Raw genomic sequence first — 13516 nt, 5'->3', positions numbered from 1 at the left:
CACAGTGGAAAGGGAGAGAGAGAGAGCAAGGGCCAGATGATTTATTTGAAGCATGTCTGAGCAGGGGACTAGCCCAGTGGCACGGGACTAGCACAGGGCACTGTCATGCTGGGGATCCTGCCGCAGGGCCAGGCTGGGAATGCTGCAGGGTGCTCAGAGGGGGGTTGACTTGTCCTCTAGGGTCCAGCTCCATGTGATGCTGGAGCAGGACAGACAGGCTGCGGAGTGAGCTGTGTGCAGCTATTGTATAGACTGTCCCATGGAGCCGTCTGGGAGGGAAATCAAGGGCACTCCTAGAGACACCAAAGCCAGTCCCTGCCTTCCTGGCCTGCCAGCTGAGATCTTGCTCATAGTCTGTTATAGGTGCAATTCTGTGATCAGGAGGTAGCCAGTTAATGAACCCAGGCTGCCGCAGCCTTGAAGTGTGGTTCTGCTCTGACACGTGACTGGCCGTGTGTGTGTGTGTGTGTTTGTTTTTGGGGAGGGGGGGAATCCATGCTTGTTGTGGCTCAATGACTCCAGCTCAAACCGTTCAATTTGCGATAAGAAGAATATATTGCTTTGGATTTTTTCTTTCCTCCTCTAATCACCAGCTCCACAAATTCCCACTGGGATCTGAGTGTCAAGCTGGGTTCTCTTCTGCTTCTGTGTGCTCCTGGGAACATGTCCATGGAGGTCAGTGGGCTTAGGATCAAAGCCTTCAGCACATTTCTCACGCCAGTTTAGTTAGTGCCCAGCTGTGTCTGCTATAGAAGATTGACTAGCTAGATTCCTGAAGCCTGGGAGCTGTCGGGAAGTTTAGAAGATGTAATATTCAGACAAAAGAAAAGGAGTACTTGTGGCACCTTAGAGACTAACCAGTTTATTTGAGCATGAGCTTTCGTGAGCTACAGCTCACTTCATCGGATGCATAGCATATCGTGGAAACTGCAGAAGACATTATATACACACAGAGACCATGAAACAAAACTTCCTCCCACCCCACTCTCCTGCTGGTAACAGCTTATCTAAAGTGATCATCAGGGAGGGCCATTTCCAGCACAAATCCAGGTTTTGGAAATGGCCCTCCCTGATGATCACTTTAGATAAGCTGTTACCAGCAGGACAGTGGGGTGGGAGGAAGTTTTGTTTCATGGTCTCTGTGTGTATATAATGTCTTCTGCAGTTTCCACAATATGCTATGCATCCGATGAAGTGAGCTGTAGCTCACGAAAGCTCATGCTCAAATAAACTGGTTAGTCTCTAAGGTGCCACAAGTACTCCTTTTCTTTTTTCTTTTTACGAATACAGACTAACACGGCTGTTACTCTGAAATATTCAGACAGGCTCTGTCCTGGCTTCTGATCTGTAACTTGTTATTTGTAGCCCCAGAAAGTGTACTAGGTTCTGCCTGGGTCTTTAAAACAATGCACAGTGGAAAGGTCTAATAAATATCTTATCTCACCGTGGAAACAGGAGTGAATCAAGCCCCGCTTTGTGTCTTTAACGCCTTGTATTCACATTGTAGAATAAACTATTGCTTCGTCCCAATAAATACAGCAACCCTGTCTTGCACTGCTGTGTCACTCGTCACTGGGGAAGGTTCTAACGTTGCACAAGTGGATTCTGCAGTCCTAAAGCGAGATCTCCATTGGGAGTGGAGGCTGCAGGGTAAGGTAGGGGCTTGGTTTGGAACACCATCTCCCAACCCTTTTTTGCTCAGCTGGGACCCACTGTGAGCAGATTGATGCAGGATCTGGTGAGTGACAAGTTAGATCCAGTGGTGAGGGCCCTGGGCTGGGAATCAGGCGACCTGTGTGATTTTCAAATACATGGATTTCATTACAACACAGAATACAAAGTGTAGACCGCTCACTTTATATTATTTTTTATTACAAATATTTGCACTGTAAAAAAAGATAAAAGAAATGGTATGAGGGGAATGAAACATACAAGTACTGTCGTGCAATCTCTTTATTGTGAAAGTGCAACTTACAAAGGTAGATTTTTCTTTTTTTACATAACTGCAGTCAAAACCAAAACAATGGGGCCTAAACTTTAGAGCCTATAAGTCGAAGCATGAAGGGGCATATGAATGTTTAGCATATCTGGCACGTAAATACCTTGCAACACTGGCTACAACAGTGCCATGCGAACGCCTGTTCTCGCTTTCAGGTGCCATTGTAAATAAGAAGCGGGCAGGATTATTTCCTGTAAATATGAACAAATTTGTTTGTCTTAGCACTTGGCTGAACAAGAAGTAGGACTGACTGGACTTGTATGAGGTGAACTGAAAACACTATTTCTTTTATCTTTTTTACAGTGTGATTAATTGTAAGCGTTCTTTTTAATCTAGTTAATTTGTTTTGCATTGATCGCATGCATTAACTGCGATTAACTGACAGCCCTAATAAGAACTAAGTATAACGACAGCAACTGGTGCAGTACTCCAAACCCATTTGAATAAAGCCCTGAGTTACATAGGAAGAAAGATTAAATCCAATCCAGCTGAGCTCTTCATAGAATTGTAGGACTGGAAGGGACCTCGAGAGGTCTTCTAGTCCAGTCCCCTTCACTCAAGGCAGGACCAAGCATTATCTAGACCAGGAGCGATTGGAAGACCCCTAAAAGTGGGGGGAAGCACCAGCGCCCTAATTGTGGCCCCGCCCCCCCGTCCTGCCTCTTCTCCCCAAGACCCCACCCCCTTGCTCCTCTCTGCCCACTTCCCCCTGTCGCTTGCCCTTACAGCAACCTAAACCACCATTGCTTCTTGTCCTATTCTCAGACATTAAGGAGAACAATTCTTCTCCTTCCTCCTTGTAACAACAACCTTTTATGTACTTGAAAACTATTATCATGTCCCCCCTCAGTCTTTTCTCCAAGCTAAACAAACCCAATTTTTTCAATCATCCCTCAGAGATCATGCTTTCTAGACCTTCAATAATTTTTGTTGCTCTTCTCTGGCCTTTCTCCAGTTCTTCCACATCTTTCCTGAAATGTGGCGCCCAGAACTGGACCCAATACTCCAGCTGAGGCCTAATCAGCGCGGAGTAGAGCGGAAGAATTACTTCTCATGTCTTGCTTACAACACTCCTGCTAATACATCCCAGAATGATGTTTGCTTTTTTTGCAACAGTGTTACACTGTTGACTCATGTTTAGTTTGTGATCCACTCTGACCCCCAGATCCCTTTCCACAGTGCTCCTTCCTAGGCAGTCATTTCCCATTTTGTATGTGTTCAACTGATTTTTCCTTCCTAAGTGGAGTACTTTGCATTTGTCCTTATTGAATTTCATCCTATTTACTTCAGACCGTTTCTCCAGTTTTTCCAGATCATTTTGAATTTTAATCCTATCCTCCAAAGCACTTGCAACCCCTCCCAGTTTGGTATCATCTGCAAACTTTATAAGTGTCCCTATGCCATTACCTAAATCATTGATGAAGATATTGAACAGAACCGGACCCAGAAATGACCCCTTGGGGACCCCACTCGTTATGCTCTTCCAGCATGACTGTGAACCACTGATAACTACTCTCTGGGAATGGTTTGCCAACCAGCTATGCCCCTGCCTTATGGTAGCTCCATCTAGGTTGCATTTCCCTAGTTTGTTTATGAGAAGGTCATGCGAGACAGTATTAAAAGCCTTACACAAGTTATGGTATACCACGTCTACACTTCCCCCCATCCACAAGGTTTGTTACCCTGTCAAAGAAAGCTATCAGGTTGTTTGACACGATTTATTTTGGACAAGTCCATGCTGACTGTTACTTGTCACTTTATTATCTTCTAGGTGTTTGCAAATTGATTGCTTAATTATGCTACTGATCAGCGAAGGCTGAGTGTGCGGAGCGACGGACTAACCCGAGTGTCCATCTCCAGCAACAACAAAAAATAAGTTAGGGTCAGAGTATTTAAGTTTCACATGAGAGCCAGGGAGAGGCAGGGGGCCAGTAGAGATTGAGCTCCACATTAGTCCTATTTAAAAAAAAAACAAAAAACCCAAGGGAATTCCCAGAGGAAAAAAAAACTTTGGCCCAGACCCTCAAAAGTATTTCAGTTCCTAATTTCCACTGATTCCAATGGAAGTTAGGAGCCTAAATAAGTTTGAGGCTCTGGGCCTTTGTTACCAAGAATGTCAGAGCTAAAGTCTCTTACAAGTTTAAAAGTAACGGACCCCAGCTGAGTGTCTGTGTCACTGCCTTGTGAGCAGCAGCATTGCCATCTAAAATGGTCTCCGCTGGCTTTGGAGGTTAGCTCCTCCCGGAGGTCTGTGGCTAACGCTGCCTTGTCACCCCACTCTGATAGTTCTCATTTCCACTGCATTGAGAAGGATGTGGCTACTTGGGGGGTGGGGGCTACTGGTTTCACACCTCCCTGAAGATGAGAGGGCTGGGCAGGAACTGAGTTCACACCCTTCCTCCTGCTATTGGGGTTAAGGTGACTTGCAAAGGGGGAAACAAACTGTGTTTGTATTTTGTTTGTCTTTCACGTGTTTAAGAAGGACAAAGGAGGTCACCCAGTGTCTACACTGCCCCTGCATCGACCTCAGCGGGTGGCCCCTGGCTCCAGGCCATTCGGGGAGGGGATCTTAGTGCGTTGACGTAGCGGAGCGTTTACGTCTGCTGGGAACACAGTTGAGCATTGATGTGTGCACAAATAGGTGGCTGCATGGCACCTTACGTCGACCTAACTGCGGAGTGTCAAGCAGGCCTGAGTGGCCAGGGCTTGGCCATCTAGAGGGCAGAGGTAGGACTTGTAAGTTTTGAAACTGTTACACTGAAAGATGCGAATGGCTGTTATCAGCTGGTTCTAGGATCACAGACAACCACGGACCTCGTTGCTGAGCACACCCATGCTGACAGCAAGAGTAGGCAGACCCCTTTAGGGAGTAGAAACAGCTGAGGATGATGGGGGAACCGCCCAAGGCATGAAGCCACGTGGCAGGCAGCAGCTAACCCGTATGGACTGAGGGGGTCTCCCTGTCTGCCAGTGCAAGGACTAGGAGACCTGGGGCCAGCTGTGTCTCTAAGAGGCAGGGGGGCAAGAAACTGAGAGCAGACAAGAAGACTGGAAAGAGGGACAGTCTCAAGGACCAGCTGAAAGCACAGTAGCAGGCCCTGATAGAAACCTGGAGAGAGGATTTTGGGTCCGGGGTGTGGGCGGCAAGGAGTGTTTTTGGTGCTACGAGCAAAAGAAATTGTTTCTTGCTGTTTGATTCCTTGTGCGTTCGCAGACACAGGACTTGGGACAGTCTTTGTAAATCAACAGACCTGCAGCCACGGAATACCTGACTGTCAGCAATTGCTACTCCCAGCTGGAATGCCCCGGGGGGCCCCCAAACTTCGACTAGCCCCTGGGACCAAAAGGAACAACGTTGTACTGTAGGGGGCCCTCCAGTGGTGGTCTCTGGCGAGAACTGCTCTCAGAATGGCTCAGCTGTGTCCTACACTGCTGGCAAAGGAAGGCGAGTCCCCGGGGAAATAGTCACTTTAGGGAGGTGGGGGAACCCCCATCCGTTGAAATGGCTCAGCCTGTACATTTAGAGCCCCATCCAGTGCCCCCGTTTAAATCAATGGGAAGGCTCCCTGGGCTGCAATGGGTATTGGTCGGATCCGCCCCTTGGAGCAGGAGGATCTGAGTTCTGTCCCCGGTGTTGCCAGGAAGTTCCGAGGGGCCGGGCTGGGCAGTGCCGGGATGCTGGCGTGTCCTGGGTAGTGCTGGCTGGGCTCCTGGGTGTATTGGATCCTGGGCAATGGGATCTCTCGCCCCTGTGACAAATAGAAGACTGTGAAAGGCAGCGAGGTGGTTTCCTGTCTGAGGGTGGTGAAGGAGGGGGTAGGCTCACAGGAACAGGTTCAGCACAGTATAAGAGAGTGAGTCCCTTGGACTGAGCTTCACTCTGAGCCTCCCAGGGCCATCCAGGCTTTGGATCTGCAGGTAGAGTAACATCTTTAACTCTTTGGGTCAAGTCCATCCCTGGGGTAAGCCCCTGGCGGGGGGAAGGGGTACAGCATGGAGACAGGTCAACCTTGTCTCTTCACTCAGACCTAGGGTTTTAAGAGCAGCTCATGATTTGGGGGCCACGATTTTTGGAGACCCAACTGAAAGGGGTCAGATCTTTGGGGGTGGGGAGTGCTCTTAAGGTGTCTCAAGTTACTCTCCTGAAAATCACTCGTTACTTCTGAAAATTTTGTCCTAAGGAAATAAAACATGTCTGTATTTTAACTTCAAAAAGAAACAAAGGAAAGCTTTTGCCCAGACACATTCTTGGTGGCAACTCTTGCCCCAGCCTGTAAAGGTCTCTGCTTGTTTACAAGGGTTCCTGCTATCCGGATACCCATCCCTCTCCTGAGGTGGCTCAGGGGAGTCTCCATAGATGACTTCAATCGCCTTGGAACAAGGGAGCCAGGGCAGGCATTTCTCTTGGTTGATGTTGAGATTCTCATGGAATTTTCTTCCTGTCCCCCAGGTGAAGATGACATTTCTGCTGATCGCCGTGACTTACCTTTGCGCTCACACGTTGATGGACATCCCTCAGGTAATTCAATCTATGCTGTAAGGTTGGTAAGACTCAATGCTGTCTAGTTATGTATCTTAAAGCTTTGCGCTGACCCTAGTACCTGACAACTTTCTATCTAAAAGAACTTGGCAATGGTAAGGTCCCTAGGGGGACTTCCTGGAGTCTCTGGCTCCTCTCTCTTCTGAGGTTACAGAAAGCTCTGCTGGGAGCAGGGTTTTCTCTTGGTTTATTTGTGGGGGAAGCACTAGAGGAGGTGGAAGGGACTGGCTGATGCTGTGAATGTTGTCCTGGGTTTGGTGGAGAAGCTCTGTTCAAGAGGAAGGTTCTGCAGGGTTTCCTAATGGTGGTCAGACCTGGATTATTCTAACCTCCTCTGGAACCTCACTGCAGAGCAGATGCCATCACCCGGGAAATGCTTTGTACCAGGGCTTAAATTTAGCTAGAGCTGTCTGGGCTGGAACTCTGGTCAATATATTCAACCCTGTAGGAGTCTCGGCATGCCCCATGGAGCTGAAACCCTGAGCCCCAGTGTCCCCCACCCCTGTGGGGCTAAAGTCCCAGTGCCTCCTCCCCTACTGCAGGGCTGAAGCCTCGAGTCCTGGTGCTCTCCCACATAGGGCCCCGAGACCCCCCCAACTCCGCAGCTGAAGCCCAGAGTCCCAAATGGGGTTAGGGTATGGGTGGCTCCAGGAAAGTCTCTGAGAATTTAAGCTCTTCTTTGTAACCGGATCTTATGCACTTTGTGTTCTGCTTCGACTACTGAATCTGTTTCTAAATGAAGGGACAATCTGGGTATTTGTGGCAGACAAGAACATCACATGTTCCTTATGGACAATGCTGGGCTTAGATCCCGCTCTCCAGCTGTAAAGGCCCCGGGAGGGTCAGTTCCTGGGTGAACTCCGGCCCCTAGAGGGAGAGGAGTTTCTGCCACATCAGCTACTCAGGAGCTGGGACACTCAGATATCTTGAAATCCATGGGATCTGCCCATTCACATGAAGATCCTGACCCTCAGCAATGCTTGGCTCCCATCCATCTCCCAAGAGAGTCATGCCTCCCTCTGCTGACCCAGCCATCTCTGTGTCAAGAAACCCTGCTGGGGGGTAGACTGCAGAGAGTGGAACATAGAGCTTGTGAAAGCAGCCCCCCACCAGTGATAGCTGGTATGAGAAACTCCCCGTGGGCATGCAGATGCTCATGCAGCTGGAGAGCTCTGACCCTTTTCGACCCAGGTGCCCCGATGCCCAGAGAGCCCCAGCTGTGCAGAGATTATAGACAGGGGCTTTGGTGGGGTCAGAGGAGAGAGGATTACACTGGGTAGATTCAATCACCTTCCACCAGCAAAATCTGGGCCATTTCGTTGGGTTTTCTGTGCTCGCTGCATAGAGACAAAGGGCACAATGTGACCCGCATCATCTTTGGAGAGGTGGCCTCCATACCTCTGCCTCCTTCGAAGACCATAGCTCTCATGCTGTGTTCTGCAGACCACAGGTGGGCAATGGAGCATCATCAGGGGGCTCATAGAATCAGAGAACCTAGATACGGGCAAGCTCTGTTAGACCCTCCAGTCCATCCCTGGGGCGGAGGGGGGCAATACCGGGTTGTTCCTGACAGCACGCTTACTGGGCCTTTGCACAATGTAATTTTACCTAATGACGGGGCTTCCACCGCTTCCCTTGGGTCACTATTCCCCAGCTGAACTGACCACACTTTCTATTAAGGCTACATCTACAGATAGCTTATAAAGGGTTAACAGGCGGGTCAGTAGATGTCCTAAAACAGGACATGAGTATCAGATGCTATGAGCAAACTATTGACTCTGAGGCAACCTATAACAATTGATTAACCATCTATTAAAACATCTGTTGATCAGTTATTAATGCTTCATAAGTGGTTCATAAATGGTTGATAGGTTTGGCAGTCCCACTCCTATTTCCCTAGCAGAATGTTTGTTTTTCCTGATCTTTGCTGCTTCCACCCCAATAATTTCCCTGTGAGTTGAACTAATCTACTGTAAAAAGATCTAGGCCAGCCTTGACAAAATCCATGGGTGGTTTCACTTGTCCATCTGAAGACTCCATGAAGGACCCTCATTCGCAGAAAGGGCTGAATCAGACTCCTCTGAAGTGCCTGCAGTTGGCCCCCCCCCCCAATCACTTGTCACTTATAAAGAAAAAAATTAGGCTTAAAAAAGTCACCTTGCATGTCACGGTGTGAAACCATAATATGCACAGCAAGTATCTGCATCTGAAGAACCCTCCGTGAAGCCTCGCAATGAAATCCTCGTGGTCCAAAGAGACATACAGAGGTGAGAAAGGAAAGTGAAACAGAAATACTGTGTGTGTGGCGGGGCGGTGGGGGTGGAGAGGTCAAGGGGGACTCTCTCTCTCACACACACACACACACTCATGAGCCTTGTGTTTTCAGAATTTCCTAAGTATAAACAAGTAATGAGTAGGGCCCTACCAAACTCACGGTCCATTTTGGTCAATTTCACGGTCGTAGAATTTTAAAAATCGTAAATTTCATGATTTCAGCTATTTCAATCGCAAATTTCATAGTGTTGCAGTTGTAGGGGTCCTGACCCATAAAGGAGTTGTGTGGGGTTTGCAAGGTTATGGTGCGGGGGGGTTGCGGTACTGCTACCCTTACTTCTGCACGGCTGCTGGCGGCGGCGCTGCCTTCAGAGTGGGGCGGCTGGAGAGCGGCGGCTGCTGGCCAGGAGCCCAGCTCTGAAGGCAGAGCTGCCACGAGCAGCAGCGCAGAAGGATGGCACGGTCTGGGATTGCCACCCTTACTTCTGCCCTGCTGCCTGCAGAGCTGGACCCTCAGTCAGCAGCCACCACGCTCTGGCCGCTCAGCTCTGAAGGCAGCAGCGCAGAAGGAAGGGTGGCCTGGTCTGGTATTGCCACCCTTCCTTCCGGGGTGCTGCCTTCAGAGCTGAGTGCCCAGCTAACAGCCGCTGCTCTCTGGCCGCCCAGCTCTGAAGGCAGCACAGAAGTAAGGGTGATGATACTGCGACCTTCCTAAAATAACCTTGTGACCCCCCTGCAACTCCTTTTTGGGTCAGGACCCCCAGTTTGAGAAATACTAGTCTCCCCTGTGAAATCTGTATAGTATAGGGTAAAAGCACAAAAAAGATCAGATTTCATGGGGGGAGACCAGATTTCACAGTTTGTGACATGTTTTTCATGGCTGTGAAGTTGGTAGGGCCCTACCTATGGGTTTGTTTGGTAAGGGACTCTCTCTCTCTCTCTCAAGCCTTGTTTATACCAGGGAAATTCAGAAAAAATGTCTCATGGTGGCTGGCCCAGCCCAGTTCCACTGGTGCCAGCTATGCTGGGAGCCCTGCAGCCAGGCAGCCATCCACCCCTGGTGTTTTATATGCTGTGTTGTTCCAGGTGACTTGCCAGCCGGTGCTGGACATGGCATATGATGCTTTTGATGACCAGTATATCGGCTGCACAGAAGACATGGAAAATATAATCAAGTCTAAACTGCTGCGGAAAGAGAAGTCAACGCACAAGGTGTTTAGCAAAAGATGGGAAGCTGCAAAAAAACAATGGAATGAGAAGAAGAAAAACCTCTCTCTGCCTAAAGGGTTTAAGGATGAGAATGGAATAGCAATCCTGGCCTATACCAGTGGAAATCAGAAACCTCTGCACGAGGAGTTCAACAAAGCTGTGAGAGAGGCTGGTAAATCCCGAGCATATTATCTCAAACATTTCCCATTCAAAGCCCTTCATTTTTATTTGACCAGAGCGTTGCAGCTCCTGAAGAGAGACTGTGCTGAGATGTACGAGACAGAGGTGTACAGGGGAGTCCGTTCTCGCCGCTACAAGAAGAGAGGTAGCATGGTCCGGTTTGGGACATTTACCTCTTCATCTGCAAACTGGGACATAGCTCAGAGATTTGGCTCGGCCACATTCTTCACCATCCGGACGTGCTTCGGGGTCCCCATTGCAGACTTCTCTTATATCAGAGCTGAAGAAGAAGTGCTGATTCCTGTCAATGAGAGATTTAGGGTGTTCAACTTTACCCAGGACAAGAACGGCAATGCATTTGTCCTCCACAGCACAAACCGGACCTTCAGCCGTTACAACTGCGCCTACATAGAAGGTCAGTAGGAGACTTTGGGTCCAATTCTCCCCACCCTAGGTTGTCACTTCGGTGGTGCCATCTCTTGGGGTATTTTTATCACAAGTCTCATGTTAGTTGGGTTTCTTCTTAAAGCCCCTGCTCCTGGAGTCAGGTCATTTATGGGACAATCTCAGATGGTGCAATTTCTCTTGTGGATGTAAAGGCAGCATAAGATGCTCCTGTGTTAGCTGCTCCCACCCCACATCTGCTGGGCAGGTGGGGTTTCTGAGGGCAGGGAGGGGGCAGGGCAGAGAGGAATTTACCACTTTCCCCACACAAGTGTGGGGGGTGATGAATGTCCCTCAGCCGTCACTAAGCCGTCTCCCATTCTGGTGCTAGGCAGGCTGGGGGAGAGGCTGGACGTGTTTTAGAATTGACTGGGCAATTCATGAGGGGGCCTTTCTAACTCCATGAGCCAGGCTGGGAAGAGATTTGTTACTGACTGGGCAAGAAGAAGAAATTATGATCTGTATTCTAGTAGTGCCTAGAGTGAGATCAGGGGCCAGTTGTGCTGGGTGCTGTACAAACACACAGCCCTGCCCTGAAGAGCTCACAGTCTAAATGGGCAAAACAGACACCAGGTGGGAGAAAGGAAGGATCCTTGCTCCTATTTTACCAATGGGAAAGGGAGGCACCGGCTAGATGAAGTGACCTAGCCACGATCTCCCATGGAGTCCGGTGCAGGGCCAGGGACTGAACCCAGATCTCCTGAGCGCCCGCCCATGGTCTTAGCCACACACCCATTTTCCTGTTCCTCCGCTGGGCTAATGGAGTGTGTCCGTGGTGCAGCACATGGCGACCTCTCTCCGACTGCCCTCTTCCCACACCTTCCTTGCAAGGGTTCAGCGCATTCTGGCAGCACCCCGGGATGGAGGCAGAACCCCCATTGCACAGGTCGCTAATCAGTGGCAGAGATGGTGATTCCCAGCCTCACCACAAACAATAACCCTTCCTCAGTGGGTGAGCTGTTCCTTATACGTCTGCAAAGAGACGTGGTGGGTGCTCCCGGTATCTTCAGCGCACGGCTCTCCAGCATCTGGCTTGTTCTAGCTCTCATCTATCAATGAATCCCAGTGACCATTTTACTGTGAATGCAACCCGGCCGGCTGGCAGGGGAGCTGCCATTTCTGGGGCGTTCTGTCCCAGGGGGTTTCCCAATGAGGTCGCTAAGCAGGCTGAGTCAGACTGCAATTAACACAGGCCTTCTCTTTGTGTTTCAGGAAAGAAAGGGCGAGGGGGGGCCTCGCGCTTGGAAGGATTTCATGCATCCGGAGCACTTCGGGCTGGGCGTGCCGAAGCAGAGGCAGAAACCACGTGAAATGTTTGCTTTGCTCCTTTTCAGTCTCTTGTGCAGCCCACTTGTGTTCCAATGTGCTATTAAACAGCCAGGGCTTGATGGGTAGTCACGATGTTAAGCTGACCTTTCCCAGCTTGGGAACTTGCAGCCTGCCAGTGATTTGTCAACAGATCACCACGAGAGGGCATGGGAGATCTTCCGCTGGATTCGCTTGCTGCATTCACGGCCAAAGCCTCCTGCTTTGCGGTATTTACTGTGTCCATCTCATTTAATAGGTAACTCTGAACCCCGGCTTTATGTCCTCTGGGTTGCAGATGTGAGCAGCATGTTGTCTGCTGGGATGATTTTGCTCTGCTGAGCTGATGTTTGATGCAACTTGTTTAATAAATTTGCTATAATTAACGAGAAGTACAGGGTCCTGACACCCCATTTCGTCACAAGTTCTAACTAGGCTGCTATGTAGGTATCCAGCCTTTCCCCCCACATCTCTTGTAGCGGGTCCGAAAAAGGGACTGGTGGGTGGAATAGCCCATCCATCATTGTTTGGTCCATGAACTAAGTCTAATTTACAACTCTCAAATTCTGGTTCATCCATGTCCAGTCCCACGCTTTTCTTGTTTACCAGGCATAAGCTTCACACAGCCCATGAATTCTATCAGGAGACCTTTTTGTTTGGACTAATTTTGTGTGTGTCCCTTTGGCACCTTTTCTCATTAACATTTGTTGATTTCAATTGTCCCTACATCTCTTGACCTTTCTCACAGTTGGGCGCACAGTCTAGGTAAATTTCTAAGCCCAAGTATCACAACACGTCCCAGCCCCCTGTTATCAATGCAACAGAGCCCACCCAGAATGACAGGGCCATATTCAATCGATCATAAGGTCTCCTCCCGCTGCTCATCACTGTAGTACGTGAGCGCATACCTCATAAAAGTGAGGTAATAGTGAAGTCCCTAGTGGCTTTCATGGAGGCTCTCTCTCTTCTCCATCTGCTGCTCTAGCTCTCACCTTCACAGGTTTGAAGGCCAGAAGGGAGCATTATGATCAGACTCCGACCTGTGACACTACATACAGAGTCTCCCCCAGTGATTCCTGCACTGAGGCCAATCATCTCTCTTTGAGCTACAGCATGTCCTTTAGAGAAACATCCAGGCTCCATGTAAATGGAGAATCCTCCGTGCCTGTGGCAAACTGTTCCAAAGGTTAATTGCCCTCCCTGTTAAAATGTGTCATCTTTTCTGTTTGACCTTTGCTAACTCCAGCTTCCAGCCAGTGGATCTCATTGCGCCTTTGTCTGCTAGATTAAACCTGGTAGTTTGATGGATTGTATTTATGAAAACATTGCTCAAATTTGGAGCATGGGAGGGAGAAAAAAAACATCCCGCATAAACTTTGAAGGTGACTCTGAAAAGGAAAATAAGCAGCAAAACAAACCCTTTGTCATGGAGAAAGAAAGGTGGGGTTATCCTTCACCCACTCATTGGCAAAGGTTTTTCCTGTTTTAGTTTTACGTTTGAGATTCAGGTCTTGGCCACAGGAGAATTGGGAGATTTCTGACAACACAAAAACCAAGGAAGTGAA

The 13516-nt window shown here is 49.0% G+C and overlaps 1 protein-coding gene across 1 annotated transcript; it reads left to right on the top strand.

Moving 5' to 3' along the window:
• The first annotated feature begins 6356 nt into the window (after nt 1-6356).
• On the top strand, nt 6357-11956 carry LOC141981062 (ecto-ADP-ribosyltransferase 5-like). Its single transcript, XM_074942868.1, has 3 exons — nt 6357-6518; nt 9900-10617; nt 11859-11956. The coding sequence occupies exons 1-3, from the start codon at nt 6357-6359 to the stop codon at nt 11954-11956; spliced, it is 978 nt and encodes a 325-aa protein (XP_074798969.1).
• Nucleotides 11957-13516: the final 1560 nt, after the last annotated feature.

Source organism: Natator depressus, chromosome 1 (assembly GCF_965152275.1).
Source record: "Natator depressus isolate rNatDep1 chromosome 1, rNatDep2.hap1, whole genome shotgun sequence".
Classification (NCBI taxonomy): domain Eukaryota; kingdom Metazoa; phylum Chordata; order Testudines; family Cheloniidae; genus Natator; species Natator depressus.
Note: the sequence above shows the minus strand (reverse complement) of the source record. Positions and strands in the feature narration are given on the sequence as shown.